Here is a 26448-nt window from a genome sequence, read left to right as displayed (position 1 = left end):
TACATAAACGTCCTGATGCGATGTTTGAAAGATCCTCGTCCACGGACGCTGCTCACACACGGAGAACAAGCAAACACGCTGCAATCACAACACTGGACTTCTGGACCCGGGCCAGAACCGAGCCTGCGTGACGTGACGGCGCTCGCAGTGGAGACTAGAATGCTGCCCCCTAGCGCCCTCTAGAGGTTCAGACCAAATCCAGCGAAAATATTTTACGTTCTTCCATTCATTCATTTTTTTTAATTTAAATTAATTAATTACTGCACGTTATATCTGTTCTGGTATATTCTGGAAACACATATATTTAATATCCATAAAAGATACATATTTACATTTAAAACGTATTGGTTATTATTTAATAATAGTTAAAAACGATTGAGTTTATTTTAACTTTTCCTTCTTTCCTCCAAAAAACATTTTTTTAATGCAGATCTCTGTCACATTTTTGTCTCAAATAAATCCCATTAAACAATCATTTATTTATTAATAATTTATGAAATCAAAATATTTAATGGTTAAATAAAAACATTTAAATATTAGAAACCTTTTTTTCCCCCTAAAAAAAAAAAGTATTATCTTTTAATAGTTAAATTAAATCGTTTCTACATTCAAAGGCTTAATTTCATTTTTTATCGAATAATCTAAATAATTTCCACATTCGAAGGTCTTGTTTAAATGTATTAATAAATAGTTATAGTATATTTAAAGTTAAACTATTATTTTAAAAACTTTTTTTATGTACACTTTTTAAATTCAAGTTACAATAATTAAAAATATATATATTCTAAATTAAATATTATATATATATATATATTTTTTTTAATTCGTTGCCTTTTAAATTCAATATAACAATTGTGGTATAATAGTGTCACCATCTAAAGTATATTGGAAATATAAATAATATATAAAATGAATTTATTATTTATTTTTTCAAAATTCAATAATAAAAAAAGAGACTCAATCTTTTAATTTAATAAAATATTCAATTTAATTATTTAATGCTTAAAAACCAACTTCTTAATAAAAAGAAAATCCAAGTTCCAATATTAGAAATATCAAATTGACTTGATGTGATGATACCTTTTATCAGTAAAATAACAATAGTAAGAATTTCATATTTAAAAAGTAAATATTATTGTATATATTTGGTGTTGAATCAACATTAAACTCGACCAGAGAAGAATCCAAAAATACAAATTTATTCTTACATTTATCAACTGTTGTGAGTGAAACATAGTTTTGTTCAGAAGGTCCAACAGGAAGTGATGAACTTGTGTCGCTTCTGTATCCGAGACAATAAAACGTTCAGGACAGAACCGAGACTGGACCACCTGCTCCGGTCACATGACCGTATCTCAAGACCCATGACTTGGCTGGACAGACGGAGCCGCACGTCTCCTTACATGGTGGTTCTGCTCGTCTTCCTGTTTATGGGTCAAACAAGTGTGACCAGCTGGACCCTTCAGAACCGCCGCTCGGCCCACAAAACACTCGTGTTTATTTGTCGTCTCGCACAGAACTGCGGCCAAGAACTAGAGAGGTCAGAGGTCAAGTCTGTTAGGGTTCCAACAGGTACCGGACGGCCCAGTGCTGCAGCGCGTCGGACACTTTGAAGCGGCCGAGGTCGTCGATGTTCTGCTGTGTGACCCGGTAGTTGTAGGAGAAGGGCTGACCGTCGGCGTGCACACGACGTGGACTCCTGCGACTCGCCCGGACCGGACGGACCTCAGCTCCGGTCTGGTTCTCAGAGTTGGTCAACCAGGACGGAAGACTAGCCACCATCTCCTGGACCTCCTCGGGGTCACTCCTCTTCCTCTTCCTCCCGCTCTCCACCGGAGCGTCGTCTCCGAGTGACAGTTCCAGGATTGAAGCCAGAGTCCGAGCTCCAACCGGACCTCCGGACGGGCTCGTGCTCGGGCTGACGTTGGGCGGGGGGTTCTGGTACGGCAGGAGGTCACTGGGCTGCACGCCGGTGGTTTGGGTGCTGCTCGTGAGGTCAGCAGGAGGTCCGGGTGCTGTGGTGGTTCCACCGTCTTCTCCTGAAGCTTCGCTTGACAGCGACACCTCAGATGGCGGAGGAAAAATGTCCCAGTTCTTCAGAGCCGGTCCACTGGTGATCTCCGGAGCCAGGCAGCTGAGAAGTGAACTCTCCTGAAACAGGTCCTCGGAGAAGCGCTTATGGTCCAAGATGGCAGTCAGGTTGTTGTATACAGAAGAGCCAGGGGGCGCTGGGTTCTGTTGGGAATCTCGGTTCTGAGGAGCCTCTCGGTTCTGAGGAGTCTCTCGGTCCCGAGGACCATCTCGGTTCTGAGGACCATCTTGGTTCTGAGGAATCTCTCGGTCCTGACGAGTCTCTCGTTCCTGAGGAGCCTCTCGTTCCTGAGGAGCCTCTTGGTCCTTGTTGATCTGTGGCCCATTCATGAGGAGAAACTTGACCTCGACACTGAAACGAGGAGAGTCCTTGTGGCGAACCCGGTCCAGATCCCAGGTGGTCCCTTTGCTGGCCTGTGCGTCATCTGACAACGAGTGACAAACAAGGTCCCTCACCTGGTCCCTCACCTGGTCCCTCACCTGGTCCCTCACCGGCAGACCTTCCTTCTCAATCTCCAACAGCAGCAGCGTCAAGTCCCCCATGCCCTGGCTTTCCTGAGAGTCCACGGTCTGGCTGAGGAACCTCTTCCTCCACAGCGTGGAGATCTTATCCTGGACCGACGCCAGCCGGCTGCAGTTGTCCACCGCGGTCGGCCTGGTGTCCACGCACACGGTGGCCAGCGAGCCCACGGTCAGGTAGAAGCGGCTCTTGTGCACCTGCTCGTGCAGGTGGACCAGCAGCCGGACCTCCTGCATCTGCACGGACGCGAACCTCAGCCCCACCAGACTCTCTCGCTCCTCCAGCTCCATGATCTTCTGCGCCGCCCCGGGCGTGAGGAGGGCCGGGATGAAGACCTCGCCGTCGGACACGTTCAGCACCTCCCGGGGCCCGAGGGACAGCGCCCCCTGCGAGGGGCCCAGGGACTCCACCAAGATGACGAGACCCCTCAACACCTTCCTGCTCACGTGACCATCTTCTGTGTAGTCCAGGATCGCCTGCTCGATCCACGGCGACAGTTGGTGACGCGGTCGCATCCTGACCGACCCCCTCAGGACACACCTACGCACCTGACGTGCTCACGGACACCCCGAACAACAGACACTCCATTTTTAACCGGCCAGATACTCGAACTTCCGGTTTGACTGGGAGGCCGCGTTCCACTCATCTCGACGATCCCTGACTAATCCATCGAAAGTGCAAATTAATCGCGAAAAGTCGCAAATATAGTTTCGCGATCAAGTTTCTAACACAATATAATGATAATAAAACATTTTGTTCCGTAATTTAACGAATATATTGTGATAACGTTTGCGTGAAAGAGTGTAAGATTAACTAGTGGATCGCAGCCGAGCCCACCCATTCGGTGCTGCGTTCAAATACAGAAAAAAAAGTTGGGATAAATGAAGGATGTTCAGTAAATGAGTACTATAAACCGATTTAAGAAGGAATCGTGCGTTTTTTTTAAAAAAGGCTTAGGTTATTTTTCCGTAGCTTTATTGCCCGAAGGTAAAAGACAGATGAAGCATTCAGTCGTAAGCAAAGTGTAGTTTTTTTTTATCATTATTTGTGAATACAATCGTATTAAGTAACGATACCGAAGCCTCAAAATGTGTCACTAACCTATAGCATACATCGGGCGAGTGTATTTTACAAATATTTCCAGGTAAATGTAGAAAGAGTCCAGTAGTTCGAGCTAGGAGACGCGCCCTCGTATAAACCCCTCTTTTTTACCACCGTCCCTGAATGCAGCACCGGGTGACTTCGCGTCTTCTTACAACATTTTCGCCTCAAGTCATGGCAAGAAGACTACAAATGTAGTTCAACACACCTTAGTCCCGGAGCTCAGCGACATTCCGGAATATTCCAGGTGAGGACGCGGACGCAGGTGAGGAGGCAAGGGTTCGTGAGTCGCAGACGCTGCTGATCTCTTTGACGTGTTCATCTGCAGGTGAGACACGCTGTTGTGTTGTTGTTGTTGTTGTCGTGTAGTTGTGTGTCTGCTCGCAGGTGTAGCTGTGAGGTCAGGTGTGCTCTGAGCAGCTAGCCTAGCATGTGGTCGCAGCTTAGAACTAGAAAACAAAAATAAATGATTTAGACTTTTTGTTCGCCGGGTATTGTCACCGGATGTTTTCAGGTGAAAGTGAAGGTGAAAACAAACTTGTTTTTTTGTCTTTATGTTGACTTCAGTGTCAGGGGCTGCTCGACTCGACACCGCCCCCTGTGGTTACAGACTGAAAGCGCAGCCTCTCTTGGTTAAATCCACTTGTGTTTGTTTGTTTGTTTTCCTGTCAGCTGTGGGTCAACATGCAGAACTCTCCAGAACCCTCGTCCAAGGTGTCGGACCCGCAACACTCCCAGAAGCTCCTGCGGGTGCTGCGCGTCTTCTGGCAGGAGCAGAGCTTCCACGACGCTCTGCTGGTGGTGGACGGTCAAGAGCTTCCTGTGCAGAAGAACATCCTGGCTGCGGCCAGTCCTTACGTCAGGTTCGTCCTGATCCTTTTTAACGACCCGAACCATGTGTCGGTGCCGTCAGAATGTTGAATGGTTTTAATTGAACATTTTAAATGAGGGAACTGATTGAATTTTCAGTTGAAAAAAATAAAAGTTTCAATAAAACGACCCGTTTTCACTTGAAAACACAAATTAAAAGCATGTTTTTTTTGTAGGATTTAATAGCGAAGATACAAATGTCCTACTTTTATCAGTTTAACTTGCCCTTTAAAGTATATACTTTATTGAATATTGTTTTGATTGTTTAAGAGCTTTGTGACCCTGCGCTATATAAATAAAAATTACTTACTTACTTACTTATAGTGTGGCACAAAAAGATTACTTTCAGAAGATACAACTTTTAATTAAAAAAACAACAATATTTTTTGCTTTTTTATCTTTCTAATTGAAAAAACGTTTTCAATTTTATTGTCTAAATAAAATCTCTGGAAATAGAGTTTGATATTATAATTATTATTATTGTTTTTTATTTGTAGCCTCATTTAAATATAGAAATATTGGTATAGTAGTGGCAACATTTGTATGTTTAATTTTTTTTTTTAAAAAGGGCTACAAATATATATATATATATATATATATATATATATATATATATATATATATATATATATATATATATATATATAAAAATTAAAAAAAAGTCAGTTTAAAGTTTTTATTACAATATTTATATATATTTTCAAATAAAACATGTTGGTATAATAGTGACAAGAAGACAAACTACTTTCGGCCAATCATGATACACGCAGTGGATCATGTGACACATCACATGATTGGCAAAACGTTTGATCAAAAATCATTTAATTTAAAAATGTTTTTTTGACAAATGTCAAACTTGACTAGTAAAGAAAATCTTGCAATTTTTTTAAATGAATTCAATAAAAACTAATGAAAAGCTTAAAAACATTTCAATAAAAAACGATTTACTCACCAGGACCAAACTCAACTACAATCCTCCGAAGGACGACGGCTCCCTGTACAGGATCGAGCTGCAGGGGGTCTCCATGTCCATCATGAAGGAGATCCTGGACTTCATCTTCAGTGGAGAGGCGAGTCCAGGAACCCCCCCCCCCCCCCAGACCTGCGCCGGTGTTGACCCCGTGAGTGTCGCCCCCTACAGATCGGTCTGAGCGAGGACACCATCCAGGACATGGTCCAGGCGTCGGACCTGCTGCTCATGACGGACCTGAAGCTCCTCTGCTGCCAGTTCCTGGAGAGCCTGATCACGGCGGAGAACTGTCTGGGGATCCGGCTCTTCTCGCTCCACTACTGCCTGAACCACGTCCACCACGTGGCCACGGACTTCCTGCAGACCCACTTCCGGGACGTGTCTCGGACCGAGGAGTTCCGCGAGCTCCCCTCGGACCGGCTCTGCGAAGTCCTGTCCATGGAGAAGCTCAACGTGGGCAACGAGAAGCACGTCCTGGAGGCGGTGGTCCGCTGGTGGGGTCACGACCCGGAGGAGCGCCGGGTGGGTTTGCCGATCCAGTCCCGGAACCTGGAAACGGTGTTCCTGACGGCGTGTGTGTGTGCAGGTCCACATCAGGGAGGTGATGGCGTCGGTGTGGCGTCAGGGTCTGGACGCCAGTTACCTGAGGGAGCAGGTGAGTGACTGACGGGTCATGTGACCGCCGCGGCGCCGCTCACCGTCACTTCCTGTGCAGGCGATGGGCGAGCCTCTGATGCGGGAGCTGGTCCGGGACTTCTGCCCGAGCTCGGCTCAGCCTCAGGGCGCCGACCTGCTGACGGCCTTCAAACCCAGAGGGTACTCGGAGTCCATCGTGGTGGTGGGAGGCGAGGACCGCATGTGAGTCTCACAGTAAGACCACCTGACCCGGACCAGACCCGGGTGACGCCTTCGTGTGCTGCAGGACCAAGAAGCCGTCGCCCGCCCTGCGCTGCATGTGTCCTCTGTACGACGCCGACAGACAGGTGTGGATCCACCTGCAGCCCATGAGCGTCGCACGGCTGGGTCACGGCGCCGTGGCAGCGGGTCAGTACCTGGAGTGAGCCTCCTCTAAAGAGCCTCCGTTAATCTGTCGCCATCTCAGAGGGCTTCCTGTTCGTGGTGGGCGGGGTCGACGAGAGCAACACGGTCCTGAACTCGGGGGAGAAGTACGACCCGGACGAGAACAGCTGGAGTCCGATTCCCCCCATGATGCGGGTGAGATTCTGAGACCACCAGGGACCTCCAGGGACCCCCGTATGGACCTGGCACCAGAAGATTTAGTTCAAATGTTGACACTTTTTTCATATATATATATATATATATATATTTTCAAAATTAATAATTTTTTACGATGTGTAAAAAGTTATTAAAAAAACGTTCTATATATATATATATATATATAAATATATATATATATATATACACGTTTTTTTCATATCATTGAAATTAAAATATCAAACGATGTGTGTAAAAAGTTATTAATTTTGAAAATATTTTTAAAAAATGTATAAACTCTATGCGTGGAAAAGTAATAAATAGTAATAATTATTGAAATCAATTATAAAAAACATTTCAATACAGAAATATTTAACATTTTAAAATGTTGTGCCGCCGATACTTCAAAACCACCAGCAGGTGTCGCCATTGCAAGACTCAAGACTGATTTCGAGAATCTAACTACGATGACTGTAGGAGCAACACTTCCTCGTCACCCTTGAGCAAAGTACACACAGCAGGAATAGAACCTGCTAACAAATGGTTTGACTCTTGATGACGAACGTTGAAACAGGAAGTGACTTTGCTCGTGGGTGACGAGGAAGTCTGTGCGTCAGGAGGTCAGGAGGTCACGCTGCTGTGGTGTGTTCAGGCCCGTCAGAACTTCGGAGTGGTGGAGCTGGACGGGCTGGTCTACGTGTTGGGAGGAGAGAACCTGGACGGGGAGCTGCTGACGGTGGAGGTCTTCGACCCGCATTCCAACACCTGGAAGAGCCAGACCAGCATGACCATGATCCGCAAGGTAAACCCGGTCCGACCAGGTTCCGGGTCCATCTGCTGACGGACCGGACCTCCTGTGCTCAGGTGGGCTGCTACGCCGCCATGAACAAGAAGATCTATGCGATGGGCGGAGGATCGTACGGAAAACTCTTCGACTCCGTGGAGAGTTTCGACCCGAGGACGCAGCAGTGGACGGGCCTGTGTCCGCTGAAGGAGCGCCGGTACCGTCTCCAGCTGTCAATCACTGAGCCTCTGTCGCCCTCCCTTCACCCTCTTCCTCGCTTTTTCTCTCTTTCTCTTCCTCCTTTTATTCTCTCCTTACATTTGATCTCTTTCCCTTCTTACTTTCTGTCCTTACGTTTATCTCTTTTTCACCCTCCCTCCTCTTTATCTCTCCTTCTTTATCTCACTTTCACTCTCCCTCTACTTATCTCTCTATAACTCCCTCTTCCCTCACTCCTAATCTCCCTTTCACTCTCTCCTTTTCTATTACTTGATCTGTCTCCCTCTTCTGCTCTCTCCTTCCCCTCTTACCGCCTCCCACTCTCCGTCCTCTCTTTCTCTCACTCCATCTTAACCCCTTTTTTCTCCCTCTCCCCCTCTTTCTTTCTCTCCCTCTCCATATCTTCCACAATCTCCCTCTTTTTGACTATTTTTTTCAATTTCCCCATTGTCTCCCTCTTCTCTCGTTCTCTCCCTCCTGCTTTCTCTTTTTCTTGCTGACTCCCCCTCTACCTCCTAATCTCTCTTTCACCTATCACTCTCTCTCTCTCCCCCTATCTTCCTCTTTCTCACTACTTTGCTGTCTCTTTGACTCCCTCTCTTTTACTCTTCCCATCTCTTGTTCATCCCCGTTTTCTCCCCTTTTCTTTCTCTCTTTCCTTCCACCTCCCCTATTCTCTCTTTCACCCTCTCCCTCTCCATATCTTCCACAATCTCCCTCTTTTTGACTATTTTTTTCACTTTCCCTCTTTGTCTCCCTCTTCTCTCGTTCTCTCCCTCTTTTTCTTGCTGACTCCCCCCTCTACCTCCTAATCTCTCTTTCACTCTCCCTGTCTCTCTCTCCCTTCTTTGCTTTCTTTCCTCCTCTCTTTATCCCCATCTTCCTCACTACTTTGCTGTCTCTTTTACTCTCCCCATCTCCTGTTCTCTCCATCCCCGCTTCCCCCCCTTTTCTTGCTCTCTTTCCTTCTACCTCCCCTATTCTCTCTTTCACTCTCTCCCTCTCTCCCCGTCTGCAGCTTCGGGTCGGTGGCGTGCGGCGTGGGTCAGGAGCTCTACGTGTTCGGCGGCGTGCGGAGCAAAGAGACCGAGAACTCGACCGAGCGACAGATGCTGACCTGCAAGTCCGAGTTCTACCACGACGAGCTGAGAAGGTGGGTCACGAGGTCTTGAGGTCATGAGGTCACGCGGCTGACATCCGGGCGTTCCTCCTGCAGGTGGATGTTGCTGGACGACCAGAGTCTGTGCATCCAGACCAGCTCGTCCTTCGTCTACGGCGCCGTGGCCATCGGCGGCAGCGTGTACGTGGTTGGAGATCTGGACACGGGTCGGTACCGTCTCACGTGAAAGGCGTCGCGTCCTTACAGAGTCTGACCCGGTGTTTCCCGCAGGTACCAACTTCGACTACGTCCGAGAGTTCCGCCGCAGCTCCGGGACCTGGAACCGGACCCGACCCATGGTACCCACCGACCTGTCCAAGACCACCTGCGCCGTCCTACGCTTCGCCAACTGTCGGCTGTTCCGCCTGCAGCTGAGTCAGGGAAAGTTCCGCGTCCGGCGCTGAAAACGGGGATAGTTTTTAACCTTTTGAAAGCGTGGAGGGTCTGTCTGGTTCGTCCAGTTTCATTGAGACTTGATACTGTGCAATAACAGGGTGATCTTAATGGGGGGCACTGTGGCGGATCAGCAGGGTCACCGACTTTTACTTGAATTAATGTTTGAACCACAAAAACGGAGTCATCTGTGAGACCCTCAAAACAGATCCGGTTTGTTACGACGCTTCACTCTCCGTCACTCGATGTTCACTCCTTCATCACTCACACTCACCGCGTCACAAAAGAAGCTATGCTAACACGTAGCATCAGGCGATCACAATAAACACGTTTTTACCAACCTTTGATTTCCTGACTCTGTGTTTAGTTCATGTGACATTTGGCTCCAACGACTGGATCTACTCGGACAAGTCGATCACATGATCCGGATCTACTGAGACCATCAGACTCAGAGGCTGGGTCATGTTTTCTGAAGGGAGGGATGAGGATCAGCGACTCATATTGTCCGTATAAGTCTGGACTACTGCAACAGTTGGTTTTCATGTCTTAACAAGAAGGATCTGTCTCGCCTGCAGTTGATACAAAACTCTGCAGCGAGAATTCTGAGCCGCTCTAGTAGAAGAACTCACATTTCTCTGATCCTTAAAACTCTTCACTGGCCTCCAGTTTCTTTCAGGATCTATTTTAAAATTCTGGTTCTTACTTTCAGATCTATTCATGGTCAGACCTTCCATCAGTGATCTGATCCAGACTTACACCCCAGCTCGGGCTCTGAGGTCTGTGGATCAGAATCTACTGATGGTTCCTGAACACGCTTCAGGACCAGAGGAGAGAAATCCTTCCAGGCTGTTGCTCCTAAGCTTTGGAACCATCTCTGTGTTTGATGATCTACTGACTACTTCAAGAAACATCTTAAGATGTTTTTATTTGTTCAGGCTTTTCCTTGATTTTCTGGAACTCCTGTTGTGTTATCAGTGTTATCTTGACCTTGAAAGTATATACTTTATTGAATATTGTTTTTAATTGTTTAAGCGCTTTGTGACCCTGGTCTGGAAAAGCGCTATATAAATAAAAATTACTTGCATGTTCACACGCTAATTAAGAGAAACACAGAAATACATTAGTCCTGGTTCTGCAGTGGTTCTGGTTCTGCAGTGGTTCTGGTTGAACAGGGGTCATGGTTGATCAAAGCTGTCAGGAGCTGCAGACTTCAGCTGGACGAGTCTTGTGATTGTTGTCACCTGGGATGAGTCTTCAGAGGGGCGCCCTGGATGTCCTCTGATATCTGGTTCTGGTGGACTAGACTACCCTGCCCACTCTGACCTCCTGAAGCTCCATGTAAGAGTTCCCTAAAGTGTCTGCGTGTGGACCCGGCGGGCTGGGACACGTCGTGCCGGATCTGGAATGTGGGCGGGATGGAAATAGGACTCTCTGAGGAGACCTGGTTGTTTTTGTGGCGGGACTCAGGAGGCCCACAGGTAGAGCTGGTCCTCTGGACTCTGTTGCCCTGGGACAGCACAGCGGTGACATCACCTCTCCTCCTCCGACGTCACTTCAGGGACACTGAGCCGATGAGTAGAGCCATCATCGGATGGAGACCCCGGGACCCTACAGGGAAGAGGAAGTCTCGGGTGGATGACTGAGGAAACACACGAGGAACAGGAGACAATTAGAAGCAGAACTCTGGTCTCCTCCCAGGATGAAGCGCGTCATCTGTCAAGCACTTGATGTAACACATGATAGAAAGTGTTACAGTGAAGTTTGTTTTTAACTGGAACGTCAAGTGAAGGACATTTTGACACTAAGTGCTATACTTGCTAGATTAGCTAGTGGCTAACAGTGCTAGATTAACTAGTGGCTTACAGTGCTAGATTAGCTAGTTGCTAACAGTGGTAACTTAGCTAGTGGCTAACAGTGGTATCTTAGCTAGTGGCTAACAGTGCTAGCTTAGCTAGTGGCTCACAGTGCTAGCTTAGCTAGTGGCTCACAGGGCTAGCTTAGTTAGTGGCTCACAGTGCTATCTTAGCTAGTGGCTCACAGTGCTAGCTTAGCTAGTAGCTAACAGGTGCTAGCTAAGCTAGTGGCTCACAGTGCTAGCTTAGCTAGTGGCTCACAGTGCTAGCTTAGCTAGTGGCTCAAAGTGCTAGCTTAGCTAGTAGCTAACAGGCGCTAGCTAAGCTAGTGGCTCACAGGGCTAGCTTAGCTAGTGGCTCACAGTGCTAGCTTAGCTAGTGGCTAGCAGTGCTACCTTAGCTAGTGGCTAGCCGTGCTACCTGCAGTGTTTCATTTCCTATAGAAAATTGAGACATTTTTATGATACATTTCTGTCTCCCATAAGTACACCATTTATGTTACAATTTATATTTTAAAAAAAAAAAAAGTTGAAACGTAAATAACTAATTTTCCCATGGAAATGCAGGAGAGAAGTTCGGAAGTTTTGAGCTACTTGAGTAAAATGTTTCCACCAGAATGATAAGGACGCCACGTTGTTGTTAGAGCAGAAATAAAAGTAAGAAAAGCGGAAACCACTCGAGTCGTTGCGTGTGACCGGAAATGTGAAACATAAAGAGGAAATAAAGAGTTTATTTCCGCGTACACCTGGTACCGCAGGTGTGAGTGTGTTACTGTGTGTGTGTGCGTGCGTGTGAAGGGTGGGGGTCTTCTTCTTCTCCTCCTCCTTCTTCTTCTTCTTCGGCTCATCCGCTCGCCTCGGTATTGACGTCACTCGGGTGTCACATGCACGAGCAGCGACCAATCGGCGGCGCGCAGCGGAGAAAGCTGGTTCTTTACACCGAGAGACGGAGGAGGAACCAGCGGAACCAGCGGAACCGAGACCCAGTCCTCCGACGACAGACCCCCGCGAAGGAAGCTGCCGGACACACCAGGGCCGCCATTTGGTTTCGCTTCCCCCTCGCTATAAGCCTCTAGCTTCGGTTCTTCGAGGCGGATCTTCGAGGCGAGAGGATCGGAACAAGGCCATGGTCCGGACCCACTGACTGAGCTCGGTTTGTGGGGGGGAGACGAGACGAGACGAGTCGAGACGCTCACCAAGGGAGACGGGGTTCGGCCCACAGTGAAGAGAAAATGGTGGATTATTTACACGGGATCATAAAAAAAAAGCGTCACTGATCGTCGGCCGCGACAAGCTTCACGACCGGAACCAGAACTTAACCCCCCCCCCCTCGACTGGACGCCATGGATTTCAACGGCGGAGGAAACGAGCTCCACAACAAGCAGTTCTACCAGAGCGAGGAGAACCACCCGCTGCTCGCCGACAACAAGCCGCCGCCGGACGTGTCCGAGAGCAACAACAACGCCAAGGTGGCCGCGGGGCCGCGCAGGAGGAGCGTGCACCACTGCGGCGGCGGCGGGATGCGCTACAAGCTCCTGCACGAGGGGGACATCCAGGTGTGCGTGGTCAAGCACCCGCGCACCTTCCTCAGCAAGATCCTCACCTCCAAGTTCCTGAGGCGCTGGGAGCCGCACCACCTCACGCTGACGGACGGCAGCCTCAGCTCGGCCACGGTGAGTGTCTGCGAGACCCCGGTTCTGGTTCTGGAGTAGCAGCGTCAGGGGACCCCCCCCCCCCCCAAAACTCCAGACAGTCCAGAGGGGAACTGGAGGAGCTGAGCGAAGGGATCTAAGGCGCTATAGGTTCCGAAAGGGCCACATGGTTGTGTTTTTGTTTTGGCAAGTCGAGATTTTAAAATGTAAACACAAAATCTTGACCTTAGAATCACTTGAAATTTCTTGTGACGTCACTTCACGTTAAGGAGGAACACGTCCAGTAGATCCACTGATGAAAATCAAGGCCATCAGTTGATGCTTATTCTGCAGCGAGAATTCTGAGCCGCTCTAGTAGAAGAACTCACATTTCTCCGATCCTTAAAACTCTTCACTGGCTTCCAGTTTCTTTCAGGATCAATTTAAAATTCTGGTTCTGACTTTCAGATCTATTCATGTTCAGACCTTCCATCAGTGATCTGATCCAGACTTACAACCCAGCTCGGGCTCTGAGGTCTGTGGATCAGAATCTACTGATGGTTCCTGAACTTCAGGACCAGAGGAGAGAAAGTTGCTCCTAAGCTTTGGAACCATCTCTGTGTTTGATGATCTACTGACTCCTTCAAGAAACATCTGAAGACGGTTTATTTGTTCAGGCTTTTCCTTGATTTTCTGGAACTCCTGTGTTGTTATCAGTTTTATCTTGATCTTTAAAGTTTATACTTTATTGAATATTGTTTTGATTGTTTAAGCGCTTTGTGACCCTGGTCTGGAAAAGCGCTATACAAATAAAAATGACTTACTTACTTACATTAGTTATGTTAGACAGACATCAACCGTCAACATTTTCAGTCTTGACCCCCAGGCTTTTGGCTTAGCTCTTTTTCTTTTGTTGCCACAGTGCTCCATAGAAGTCGCTGGTTTGATTGACAGCTCCGTGTTTCTAGACACGCGTGTCCTTCAACGACTGCTGGACCAACCAAGAGGGTTTGAGTTTTAGCTTCGCATTAGCAACCCTAGCCGTGTTTCACACAGATGGGGGCGCCGTCACCCTTTTCTGGATCCATAACGTGAGTCGTTGTCGGCCATGACCAGAACAATGCTTGACCCACTTCTTCTCTTGACACCAGCACCAAACATTTGACCCTTCTGTGGGAAAACTTCCGCGGGTCACGTGCAGCCGGAGCGTTGGGACCACTGGTTTTGACCGCCTGTCATTTTTGTTTAAGTCTGGTTGTGCTCAATGTTTCTGCTGGACATGTTTGTGTTTTTGTGTATGAGAAGTGTAATTACAAGACAGGCACACACACACACAAAGATGTGCACTCGCTCTCACAAATGTACACACAAATCTTAGACATGTTCACACACACACACGTGCAAAGATGTGCACACCCACATGTATACATACACACATGCACACAAACCAACGTGTACACACATACACTAATATGCACACAAACCAACATATACACACATAAACTAATATGCACACAAACCAACGTAAACACACACTAATATGCACACAAACCAACGTATACACACACTAATATGCACACAAACCAACGTATACACACACTAATATGCACACAAACCAACGTATACACACACTAATATGCACACAAACCAACGTATACACACACAGTAATATGCGCACACACACCAACGTATACACACACTAATATGCACACACAAACGTATAAATACACAGTAATATGCACACACACCAACATCTACATACACAGTAATATGCACACACACCAATGTATACACACAAACTAATATGCACACAAACCAACATCTACACACACACTAATATGCACACACAAACGTATAAATACACAGTAATATGCACACACAAACGTATAAATACACAGTAATATGCACACAAACCAACGCATACACACACAGTAATATGCACACAAACCAACGCATACACACACAGTAATATGCACACAAACCAACGTATACACACACAGTAATATGCACACAAACCAACGTATAAATACACAGTAATATGCACACAAACCAACGTACACACACACACACACACACATGCCCGGGCAAGTCGACGCGGGGAGTCTCTAAACACCTTGACTCTTGGTTGAGTCACCCCAAAACCTCAATCATGACCACGCAGGTCGTGGCAGCAGGATTTCCTGTGGCAGACTTGTTAACTTGTTAACTTGACGCGTCAGTCAAAGTGAAGCTGCATCGCGGCTTCTGACTTCCTGGTTTTGACAGGTCTGTAAATGAGTGAGTGATATTTGTAGAACGCTTTTCTAGACCAGGGTTGCAACAATCAAAACAATACCCAATAAAATATATACTTTAAAAGGTCAAGACAAACACAGGAGTCTCAGAGAATCGAGGAAACAAATAAAAGTGTCTTGAGATGTTTCTTGAAGGAGTCAGTAGATCATCAAACACAGAGATGGTTCCAAAGCTTAGGAGCAACAGCCTGGAAGGATTTCTCTCCTCTGGTCCTGAAGCGTGTTCAGGAACCATCAGTAGATTCTGATCCACAGACCTCAGAGCCCGAGCTGGGGTGTAAGTCTGGATCAGATCAGTGATGGAAGGAGGAGCCTTGAGGTGTCATGGACTTCCTCTGCTCAGAAGCTTCCAGACGCCCAACGTCGGTTTTAGTCGCTCTAGAACTTCCAGAACATGACGTGTCACTGACTTCTTCCTGGGTCGTTGCTGGACTGACCTGCAGGACAAAGGGGACCCTCGTGGTCGGAGGCACTGACCACTGCATACACCAGATTTGGCAGGTGGTCATAATGTATTGGCAGAGAGTGTTCTTGGACGTCTTGACTCCAGGAAAGACCACGAACGCTATGTCAGCGATTAAGTTCTTCCAGCAGCAGCAGCACAGGACTAGTCCGACCTCTGGACCCGGAGTCTCGTTGAACAAAGGTCATGTGACCACGCCCGACCAGGCCTCTCGTGGGCCCTGGCACAGACTGCGTGTCACTTCCTGTACTGGTTAGAACCTTCGTCGTCTATCGTTTCTTTTATTCTCCCTGGAAACAAAAAAAAAAAAACGGCTCCTTGTTTCCATGGCGACGCTGCAGCCGCCGCTGCGTCCTCCTCCCATGGTGATGAAGAGCAGGAGCAGACTCGGAACAAGAGTTTAGAAGAATGAGGAGACCAGTCGCCATGGAAACCGGCTTTGGATTCCATGTAGTTGACTCTGTTCATCTTCATCATCGTTTTCTTCATCTTTGTCTTCCTCTCCTTTATCATGTTTGCCTTCTTCAACTCCTGTTATTGTCTCCTCCATCTTTGTCTTCATCACCATCATCTTCATCACTACAGCATGTTAAAGTCTGGAACGTTGTAGACGATAAATCCATCTTCAATTCAGGAACCGTGAGAGACGTGGTGTAGAACACTTACTAGTTTGTTCTGATGAGAGCTTCTGATTATTATTTCTGTACCTGTCCTGCTGCGAGACTCTCCAAGCAGTGTGTGTGTTCACGTGTGTGTGTGTTCACGTGTGTGTGTGTTCACGTGTGTGTGTGTACTTACCATGCGTCGTTTCTGCTGCAGCCCACCGGCTACATGGAGACGTGTCTGTCCTACAGCTCCATCGAGGACCTGCAGCTCCTGTCCTGGGACAACGCGCCCAAGTACTGCGTCCAGCTCAGCTTCCCGGGCGGAACTGTCCTGCTGCAGGTAACGACCCGAACGCTTTGTGTGCCGTCGGTGTTGATTTATTGACTCTTAACGCGACTTCCTGGTACTCGGTGTGACGTTAAAGCTGGTCAAAACTCTGAGAGACTACGTGTACAAAATGTTAATTCACAAAAATGTTTTCAGTAATGCTTCAGATGTGTAACTTATTACACTAAACAAGGTGTGTTTTACCACAGGCTGCTAACAGTTACCTGAGGGACCAGTGGTTTCACTCTCTACAGTGGAAGGTAAGACAGTTCACACACACACACACACACACACACACACACACACACACACACACACACACACACACACACACACACACACACGTCTGAACGTTCTCTTGACTCTAGAAAAAGATCTACAAGTACCGGAAGGTTCTGAACAACCCGAGTCGCTGGGACGTGGTCCTGAAGGAGATCCGGTCTCTGGTGGACATGGCTCTGTCTTCCCCGCTCCAGGACGAGTCCATCCACCAGGCGCCGCTGCACATCATTTCCACCCTGCTGGCAGAGGTAGGAACTGCACCAACTCACCTGTTGAGCTCATCAGCCACACCTGACCTTATGACCTCTCAACAGAACTCCAACCTCAGCTCTCAGGACCACGAGAACATCATCGTGGTGAGTCGTGCTTTGGTCCAGGGTCTCGGTTCTGGTCCCAAACTAGGGTTTTTGGTTCTGTCGGCAACAGTTCGGCTGACGTGTGTGTGTGTGTGTGTGTGTGTGTGCAGGCCATCGCTCCTCTGCTGGAGAACAACCACCCTCCTCCAGACCTGTGCGAGTTCTTCTGTAAGGTGAGCATCTCCACACACGTCTGCCGACTCGGACTCTGTTTGTGTGTAACGCGTGTGTGTTGCAGCATTGTCGAGAGCGGCCGAGGTCCATGGTGGTCATTGAAGTGTTCACTCCTGTGGTCCAGAGGATCCTCAAACACAACATGGTGAGACTCACTCGCATGCATGTCGCAAGAGTGTATCTGTGACTGTCACGAGAGCGTAGCTTGGAGCGTCACGAGAGCGTAGCTTGGAGCGTCACGAGAGCGTAGCTTGGAGCGTCACGAGAGCGTAGCTGGGAGCGTCACGAGAGCGTAGCTTGGAGCGTCACAAGAGCGTAGCTGGGAGCGTCACAAGAGCGTAGCTGGGAGCGTCACAAGAGCGTAGCTTGGAGCGTCACGAGAGCGTAGCTGGGAGCGTCACGAGAGCGTAGCTTGGAGCGTCACAAGAGCGTAGCTGGGAGCGTCACGAGAGCGTAGCTGGGAGCGTCACGAGAGCGTAGCTTGGAGCGTCACGAGAGCGTAGCTGGGAGCGTCACGAGAGCGTAGCTTGGAGCGTCACGAGAGCGTAGCTTGGAGCGTCACAAGAGCGTAGCTTGGAGCGTCACAAGAGCGTAGCTGGGAGCGTCACGAGAGCGTAGCTTGGAGCGTCACAAGAGCGTAGCTGGGAGCGTCACGAGAGCGTAGCTGGGAGCGTCACGAGAGCGTAGCTTGGAGCGTCACGAGAGCGTAGCTGGGAGCGTCACGAGAGCGTAGCTGGGAGCGTCACGAGAGCGTAGCTTGGAGCGTCACAAGAGCGTAGCTTGGAGCGCCACAAGAGCGTAGCTTGGAGCACTGTGAGAGAGTAGCTTGATGTGTACCTTTTGAGCGCCGCGAGAGCGTAGCTTGGAGCGCCGCGAGAGCGTAGCTTGGAGCGTGTCGCAAGATTATGTCAGGAGTATCACAAGAGCGTAGGGAGCGTGTCACTGGAGTATCACAAGAGCGTAGCGAGCGTGTCACAGGAGTATCACAAGAACGTAGCGAGCGTGTCACAGGAGTATCACAAGAGTGTAGCGAGCGTGTCACTGGAGTATCACAAGAGCGTAGCGAGCGTGTCACAGGAGTATCACAAGAGCGTAGCGAGCGTGTCACTGGAGTATCACAAGAGTGTAGCGAGCGTGTCACTGGAGTATCACAAGAGCGTAGCGAGCGTGTCACAGGAGTATCACAAGAGCGTAGCGAGCGTGTCACTGGAGTATCACAAGAGCGTAGCGAGCGTGTCACAGGAGTATCACAAGAACGTAGCGAGCGTGTCACAGGAGTATCACAAGAGCGTAGCGAGCGTGTCACAGGAGTATCACAAGAGCGTAGCGAGCGTGTCACAGGAGTATCACAAGAGCGTAGCGAGCGTGTCACAGGAGTATCACAAGAGCGTAGCGAGCGTGTCACAGGAGTATCACAAGAGCGTAGCGAGCGTGTCACAGGAGTATCACAAGAGCGTAGCGAGCGTGTCACAGGAGTATCACGAGCGTAGCGAGCGTGTCACAGGAGTATCACAAGAGCGTAGCGAGCGTGTCACAGGAGTATCACAAGAGCGTAGCGAGCGTGTCACAGGAGTATCACAAGAGCGTAGCGAGCGTGTCACTGGAGTATCACAAGAGTGTAGCGAGCGTGTCACTGGAGTATCACAAGAGTGTAGCGAGCGTGTCACTGGAGTATCACAAGAGTGTAGCGAGCGTGTCACAGGAGTATCACAAGAGCGTAGCGAGCGTGTCACAGGAGTATCACAAGAGTGTAGCGAGCGTGTCACTGGAGTATCACAAGAGTGTAGCGAGCGTGTCACAGGAGTATCACAAGAGTGTAGCGAGCGTGTCACTGGAGTATCACAAGAGCGTAGCGAGCGTGTCACAGGAGTATCACAAGAGCGTAGCGAGCGTGTCACTGGAGTATCACAAGAGCGTAGCGAGCGTGTCACTGGAGTATCACAAGAGCGTAGCGAGCGTGTCACAGGAGTATCACAAGAGCGTAGCGAGCGTGTCACAGGAGTATCACAAGAGCGTAGCGAGCGTGTCACAGGAGTATCACAAGAACGTAGCGAGCGTGTCACAGGAGTATCACAAGAGCGTAGCGAGCGTGTCACAGGAGTATCACAAGAACGTAGCGAGCGTGTCACAGGAGTATCACAAGAGTGTAGCGAGCGTGTCACTGGAGTATCACAAGAGTGTAGCGAGCGTGTCACAGGAGTATCACAAGAGTGTAGCGAGCGTGTCACAGGAGTATCACAAGAGTGTAGCGAGCGTGTCACAGGAGTATCACAAGAACGTAGCGAGCGTGTCACAGGAGTATCACAAGAGTGTAGCGAGCGTGTCACAGGAGTATCACAAGAACGTAGCGAGCGTGTCACAGGAGTATCACAAGAGCGTAGCGAGCGTGTCACAGGAGTATCACAAGAACGTAGCGAGCGTGTCACAGGAGTATCACAAGAGTGTAGCGAGCGTGTCACAGGAGTATCACAAGAGCGTAGCGAGCGTGTCACAGGAGTATCACAAGAACGTAGCGAGCGTGTCACAGGAGTATCACAAGAGCGTAGCGAGCGTGTCACAGGAGTATCACAAGAACGTAGCGAGCGTGTCACAGGAGTATCACAAGAACGTAGCGAGCGTGTCACAGGAGTATCACAAGAGTGTAGCGAGCGTGTCACAGGAGTATCACAAGAGCGTAGCGAGCGTGTCACAGGAGTATCACAAGAGTGTAGCGAGCGTGTCACAGGAGTATCACAAGAGTGTAGCGAGCGTGTCACAGGAGTATCGCAAGAACGTAGCGAGCGTGTCAGAGGAGTATCACAAGAACGTAGCGAGCGTGTCACAGGAGTATCACAAGAGTGTAGCGAGCGTGTCACAGGAGTATCACAAGAACGTAGCGAGCGTGTCACAGGAGTATCACAAGAACGTAGCGAGCGTGTCACAGGAGTATCACAAGAACGTAGCGAGCGTGTCACTGGAGTATCACAAGAGCGTAGCGAGCGTGTCACAGGAGTATCACAAGAACGTAGCGAGCGTGTCACAGGAGTATCACAAGAGTGTTGACGACCGGTTTCCTTCTCAGGACTTTGGCAAGTGTCCACGCCTGCGTCTCTTCACTCAAGAGTACATCCTGGCTCTCAACGAGCTCAATGCCGGCATGGAGGTCGTCAAGAAGTTCGTCCACAGGTGAGACGCTCACACCGGCTCTGTCTGACCCACCGGTTTGACCTCTGACCTCTCTCCTGCATCAGCATGCACGGACCCACCGGTCAGTGCCCGCACCCTCGAGTGCTCCCCAACCTGGTGGCCGTCTGTCTCGCTGCCATTTACTCCTGCTACGAGGAGTTCATCAACAGGTCAGCACACACACACTCACACACACACACACCTGACTCACACCTGGATCAGTCACTGACCCCCCTCTGACCCCCTCCAGCCGGGACAACTCTCCGAGTCTGAAGGAGATCAGGAACGGTTGTCAGCAGCAGTCGGACAGGAAGCCTCCGATGCCGCTGCGCCTCCTCCGCCCGGAGCCTCCTCCTCCTCCTCCCACCAGCCTGCTCCCCCTCTCCGTCACCCCGGCTCCTCCTGCGCCTCCCCCGACCATCACCTCTCCCCCCTCGACCACGGCCTCCACCCCCTCGGTGGTCACCTCCAGCGAGATCCTGGTGGAGCTGGAGCGCAACAACAACAACAAGAGGAAGTCCGGACCCTCGGGCGGCGACAGCGAGCCCAACCTGATCGACTGTCTGCTGGTCAGTCCGGCCGTCAACACGCTGTCCATCCAGCTGCCCGCCCAGTCGGACCGGGTCCTCGGCTGCTTCGCCATGATCCTCAAGATGCTGTGAGTTCTCCTCGGGTTCTCAAGGTCGTTCAACGACACCTGGGACTCTTAACTTCTGTTCAGTCCACCGTGAGGTCCTGATGCTACCTGGGTCTCTCAGACCAACTCATGCAGACTGGACTCTCTCAGGTCCAGACCCCCCTCAGAGCAGCTGAAATAAGTAACCATGTTCAGAGGGAGGTCCAGTAGTAATTGGGTCGGTGAGAGTGAAAGTAGATCCTCGTCACGTCGAACCAACAAAACGTTGGCGACATAAGTTTCGAAACTGAGACGCTGTTGCGTAACTCGCTGTAACATGACGCTGTTGCTGCTGCTGCGGCACAGCAACGGGTTCTGGTCCAGTTCTGACCGTTTTTGTCTGTGCCAGGTCCGACTACGACGACTGGAGACCTGCACTGGCCAGTTTACTGCAGCCCATCCCGTTCCCCAAGGAGTGAGTACAAGCACACATGCACACAGATATGCATGGACACACGTACACAAATATACATGCGCACACGTACACAACTGTACATGCGCACACCCTAATAGACGCGCGCAAATATAGACACTCATGCAGGAATACACAAATACACAGGCACGCTCAAACACACACAAATACAGGCACGGTCAAGCACAAAAATACGCACACAAACACCAATATAAATACAAGGACACACAAATACACAGGCACACACAAACATGCACAAATGGAGAAACGCATGCAAACGCAAATACACCGATGCGGTCGAACACAAATGCAAAACACATGGGAACAAATACACAAAGACACACACAGTTAAACAAAAATACAAAGAGATGCACACATACAAACAAATGCACACAGACACGCAAATAAATAAATACACAGGCGCACACACAGTTAAACACAAAGACACACACAAATACAGACACATGCACACACAGTTAAACACGGTGGAACAGAAACACAAATACAAAAACACACACACACACACACATACATGCACACAGACATGCAAAAACACAGGCGCACACAGTTAAACACAAAAATACACACACATAAACAAACAGTGACAAACTCTGGAGGTTTCGCTGCTGACGTCGGTCTGACCCGGGTCTTCCGAGCGTTGCAACAAGTGTGTGCGTCTCTGGAGACGGCGTGTCGCGCCGCAGACGTCAATTAGTGCTAACGAGCAGCAATTAGTGACTCACCTGCTGCTCGTTACCTGGCTGGTGTCGATGGACCTCACCTGTCACCAGGAACCAGACCCTGGACCTGGAGGACCAGAGTGGCTTCTTCACCTGGGTCAACCTCGTTACCATGGAGACCTCATGTTTGATTTACTCTCTCTCTCCCTCGTTCCTCTCTCTTTGCTCTTGATGATCTACAGACTCCTTCAAGAAACATCTTAAGATGTTTTTATTTGTTCTTTTCCTTGATTTTCTGGAACTCCTGTTGTGTTATCAGTTTTATCTTGACCTTTAAAGTATTTACTTTATTGAATATTGTTTTGATTGTTTAAGCAATTTGTGACCCTGGTCTAGAAAAGCGCTATATAAATAAAAATTACTTACTTACTATCTCCCTCTTTCTCTCCCATCTCTATCTCTCTCTCTCTCGTCTCTCCCTCATCTCTCTCTTTCTCTCTCTCTCTCCCTCCCTCATCTCTCTCTCGTCTCTCCCTCATCTCTCTCATCTCTCTCTCTCCCTCTCGTCTCTCCCTCATCTCTCTCATCTCCCTCATCTCTCTCTCTCTCTCTCTCGTCTCTCCCTCATCTCTCTCATCTCTCTCTCTCCCCCTCTCTCTCTCTCTCTCTCTCTCAGGGCTCTCGCTCACGCCAAGTTCACCAAGTAAGTTTCTTTTGTCGTCTCCCCCGAGTTCCAAGTTCTGGTTCTGACCGCCTTTGCGCCCACAGGGAGCTGAAGTACGTGATCCAGAGGTTCGCGGAGGACCCGAGACAAGAGGTGAGTGTTCCGGCGCCGGAGTGTGGGCGCGAGTGGCGAGTCTTGACGGTGGCGTGTTCAGGTCCACTCCTGCCTGCTGAGCGTCCGGTCCGGGAAGGACGGCTGGTTCCAGCTCTACAGCCCGGGCGGCGTTGCCTGCGACGACGACGGCGAGCTCTTCGCCAGCATGGTGTGTGTCTGCACACACACTCACACACATACATACATACACACACACACCCACACACACTTAATGACCGGTCCTCCCTCAGGTCCACATCCTCATGGGCTCCTGCTACAAGACCAAGAAGTTCCTCCTGTCGCTGGCGGAGAACAAACTGGGTCCCTGCATGCTGCTGGCCCTGAGAGGGAACCAGACCATGGTGGAGGTGAGTCGTGACACACCTGTGTGTGTGTGTGTGTGTGTGTGACCCTCTGGTGTGTGTAGATCTTGTGTCTGATGCTGGAGTACAACATCATCGAGAACAAAGACACTCAGCTGCAGATCATCTCCACTCTGGAGAGCACTCAGACTGGACTTCACATGTACGAGCAGCTCTGTGACCGACAGAGGGAACTGAAGGAGCTGGTGAGTAACACACACTCACACACACACACACACACACCTATCGTGTTCCACCCTCTCACGCCGTCTCTCTGCTGCCCCCTGCTGTCTCGCTCTCGTGTGTTCAGCAAAGGAAAGGAGGTCCCACTCGACTGACGCTTCCCTCCAAGTCCACGGTGAGACCCCCGGGGGGCCGACTCTCCCTTGTACTCGTCGGGGTCCGCTGTCCCGTCTTCATTGAGTCCCTCTCGTGTTTCAGGACGCCGACCTGGCCCGGCTGCTCAGTTCCGGGTCGTTCGGGAACTTGGAGAACCTGAGTCTGGCCTTCACCAACGTCACCAGTGCCTGTGCAGAGCAGCTGATCAAACTGCCGTCACTCAAGCAGCTGAACCTGTGGTCCACCCAGGTGCACACACACGCACACGCACACATGCACACACACACACACTTAACAACACACTAACACAATCATCTTCTATTTGCTCCACAGTTCGGTGACGCCGGGCTTCGGTTGTTGTCAGAACATCTGGCCTGTCTGCAGGTGTTGAACCTTTGTGAGACTCCAGTCACTGATGCTGGTCTGCTGGCCCTCAGCTGTGAGTACACACACACACACACACACACACACACACACACACACACATACACATACACACACTCATACACACCTTATGTTAAACTGTGTGTTGACTGTTGCAGCCATGAAGAGTTTGTGCAGTCTGAACATGAACAGCACAAAACTAACCGCGGACACATACGAGGACCTGAAGGTGAGGACACACAACACACACACATACACACACAACACAGACACACACACACAGTGGTTCTGACGGAGTGTATCTTACAGGCTAAACTGCCAAACCTGAAAGAAGTGGACGTTCGCTACACAGAGGCCTGGTGATCCAGCCACACACACACACGTGTGCACACACACACACACACACACACACACACACACACACGTGTGCACACACACACACACATATAATGCACACACACACACAGTCATGATCACATACACACACACAATCTATGACATCATCACACAATGGACTCTGACTGGCTGAAGTTTCTTCGTCTCCCCGAACTCCTCCCGTCTTCACGGCCCGAGCAGCTGCAGGACCGGGTCCGTGGTTCCGCCAGCTGGTCTCAGGTCCACTTCCTGCTCTGTCCACCTGTCCTCTTCTGGGTCTGGACGTTTGTGGACCAGAAGAGTGCAGGACCGGTGGTCCCGGACCCACTTTTGTACGTCTCGGTTCTGATCCACCCGCTTGGCAGGAAGTGGTCTGGACTCTTGAGTTCACTGCAACAAGCCACCTGAAGAGGGCGCCACATATTTTCAGGGAGGTCCACCCGCCCGCCCCCCTGCTGTGTCTCAGGAGGGTTGAGCTCCGGCAGCGCCACCTGCTGGACAAGGGTTTGTTTGCAGGATTGTAGTTTATCCTCTCGGCTGTCGTTTATTTATTGTGCCATGACGGTTCCTGTGTGGCCTGACGTCTTTGGGTCGCGTGACCTCGCGACCTTTCATATCCTGGGGGATGTAAATACGTGTATATAGCGCCCCCTACCTTGTGGCTGTTCCCGACACAGAGTTGCACTGTAACCTCCAGACGTCAGCGTCTGAAGTCGACATGTTTGTTTTGCACGTTCAAGTCGTTTTTACTAACGTTGTTTTTTGTTACTAATGTGCTGACTCGTGCTGAGGGACTGACTGAACACACGCCGCCCTCACTTCCTGTTTCCTGTCACATGACTGTCGGTGGTTCTCGGTCGGTCCCCGTTAAGTTAATGACTTTAACTTTTTATTTAAGTAGTTTTTAAAAGACACGTCTGAACATTGCAAAAGAGGAATAGAATGGTTTCAATTGGTTTTTTCAGAGGTGAGTGTCGTCAACTGCCGACGATGCAACAGCGACGCCCAGTGGCGGTTATGTCGAACTGCAACCGAACCTGAACAATGTTGTTTTATTTTGCCTCACTCACCTCTGACGTCATACCTGCACCGGTTCCGATGGGTCCGCTCCATCGAGAGTGGGACTCTGTTTTTAAGGTCCATCCTGGAGGGTCTGTAGTCACGTGACCTCCGTCAGCTTCTGTGTGAAAACTTTCTACTTATTTATTCGTTTGTTGGTCAACAGCGACTCTGTTTACAAACATTTGGAAAAGAAACTTTTCTTTTTTTTTTTTTCATTTTACATCAATCATGACTGATTTCCCGCCGTCGCTCTGGGCGGGACGACGTGATGAATGTGAGTTTCTCGTGTACGCGCATCGTGTACGTGAGGATTCGCTGTCTGTCCCGCCGTAAACCTGTGGACCTCGTCCCGGACTCACTCGCTCCTGAAGGCACCAGCCGCCGGAAGAGTGAGCCCTTATTGTGAAATACTTTCAAATAAAAATTAACCGTCTGTGACCTTGGCTCCGGGTTTTTGTGTACGAGGACGACATGAGACTCACCTGGTCACCAGGCATTAACTTGTAAGAAACGGTGTATTACCTCCTCCAAGGAGGTTATGTGGTTAGTAACGTTAACTTGACTGTTGGTTTTATTTATTGAAGTCTTTTTGATTGAAGCAATTTTTTGATAGAATAATAAGTTTTTGTTTCTTTATTAAACTGAAAACAAGTTGCTTCAATCCTAATATTGTAATATAATATAACTTTAAGTGTTTTCACTTGCACACACACACGCACATACACGTGCACACACGTACACATGTATACACACACATGCACACACGTATACACACACATGTATACACAACACACGTATACGCACGTACACACGCACACACATACACATATATACACAACACACACACGTATAGACATACACACATACAC

General features: G+C 49.2%; 4 protein-coding genes across 4 annotated transcripts in view; 2 read left to right on the top strand and 2 right to left on the bottom strand.

Moving 5' to 3' along the window:
* foxl1 (forkhead box L1) overlaps nt 1-106 on the bottom strand; it is a 1066-nt gene extending 960 nt beyond the window's left edge. Inside the window, exon 1 of the mRNA XM_087798272.1 lies at nt 1-106. This exon is cut by the window's left edge and continues 960 nt beyond it. The gene's annotated coding sequence lies outside the window, so the exon portion shown is untranslated.
* A 1118-nt stretch (nt 107-1224) lies between these two features.
* Nucleotides 1225-3205, bottom strand: acd (ACD shelterin complex subunit and telomerase recruitment factor). The gene has a single exon (XM_087797010.1). It carries the CDS (start codon nt 3124-3126, stop codon nt 1558-1560), a length of 1569 nt encoding a protein of 522 aa, XP_087653136.1. The 5' UTR covers nt 3127-3205; the 3' UTR covers nt 1225-1557.
* A 681-nt stretch (nt 3206-3886) lies between these two features.
* Nucleotides 3887-9662, top strand: gan (gigaxonin). The gene is made up of 13 exons (XM_087797009.1): nt 3887-4040; nt 4385-4575; nt 5538-5652; nt 5724-6074; nt 6139-6207; nt 6268-6410; nt 6475-6596; nt 6655-6767; nt 7420-7569; nt 7632-7768; nt 8789-8923; nt 8987-9096; nt 9161-9662. Exons 2-13 carry the CDS (start codon nt 4397-4399, stop codon nt 9331-9333), a joined length of 1797 nt encoding a protein of 598 aa, XP_087653135.1. The 5' UTR covers nt 3887-4040; nt 4385-4396; the 3' UTR covers nt 9334-9662.
* A 2348-nt stretch (nt 9663-12010) lies between these two features.
* Nucleotides 12011-26017, top strand: cmip (c-Maf inducing protein). The gene is made up of 21 exons (XM_087797058.1): nt 12011-12847; nt 16382-16507; nt 16705-16755; nt 16864-17025; nt 17092-17133; nt 17244-17306; nt 17372-17452; nt 20369-20472; nt 20538-20642; nt 20723-21130; nt 21498-21563; nt 22917-22943; nt 23009-23057; nt 23119-23226; nt 23309-23425; nt 23485-23625; nt 23730-23777; nt 23861-24007; nt 24092-24197; nt 24301-24371; nt 24452-26017. The coding sequence occupies exons 1-21, from the start codon at nt 12518-12520 to the stop codon at nt 24503-24505; spliced, it is 2406 nt and encodes an 801-aa protein (XP_087653184.1). The 5' UTR covers nt 12011-12517; the 3' UTR covers nt 24506-26017.
* Nucleotides 26018-26448: the final 431 nt, after the last annotated feature.

This window comes from Callionymus lyra, chromosome 8 (genome assembly GCF_982586985.1).
Source record: "Callionymus lyra chromosome 8, fCalLyr1.hap1.1, whole genome shotgun sequence".
Classification (NCBI taxonomy): Eukaryota; Metazoa; Chordata; class Actinopteri; order Syngnathiformes; family Callionymidae; genus Callionymus; species Callionymus lyra.
This window is presented reverse-complemented; position numbering and strand designations above follow the sequence as displayed.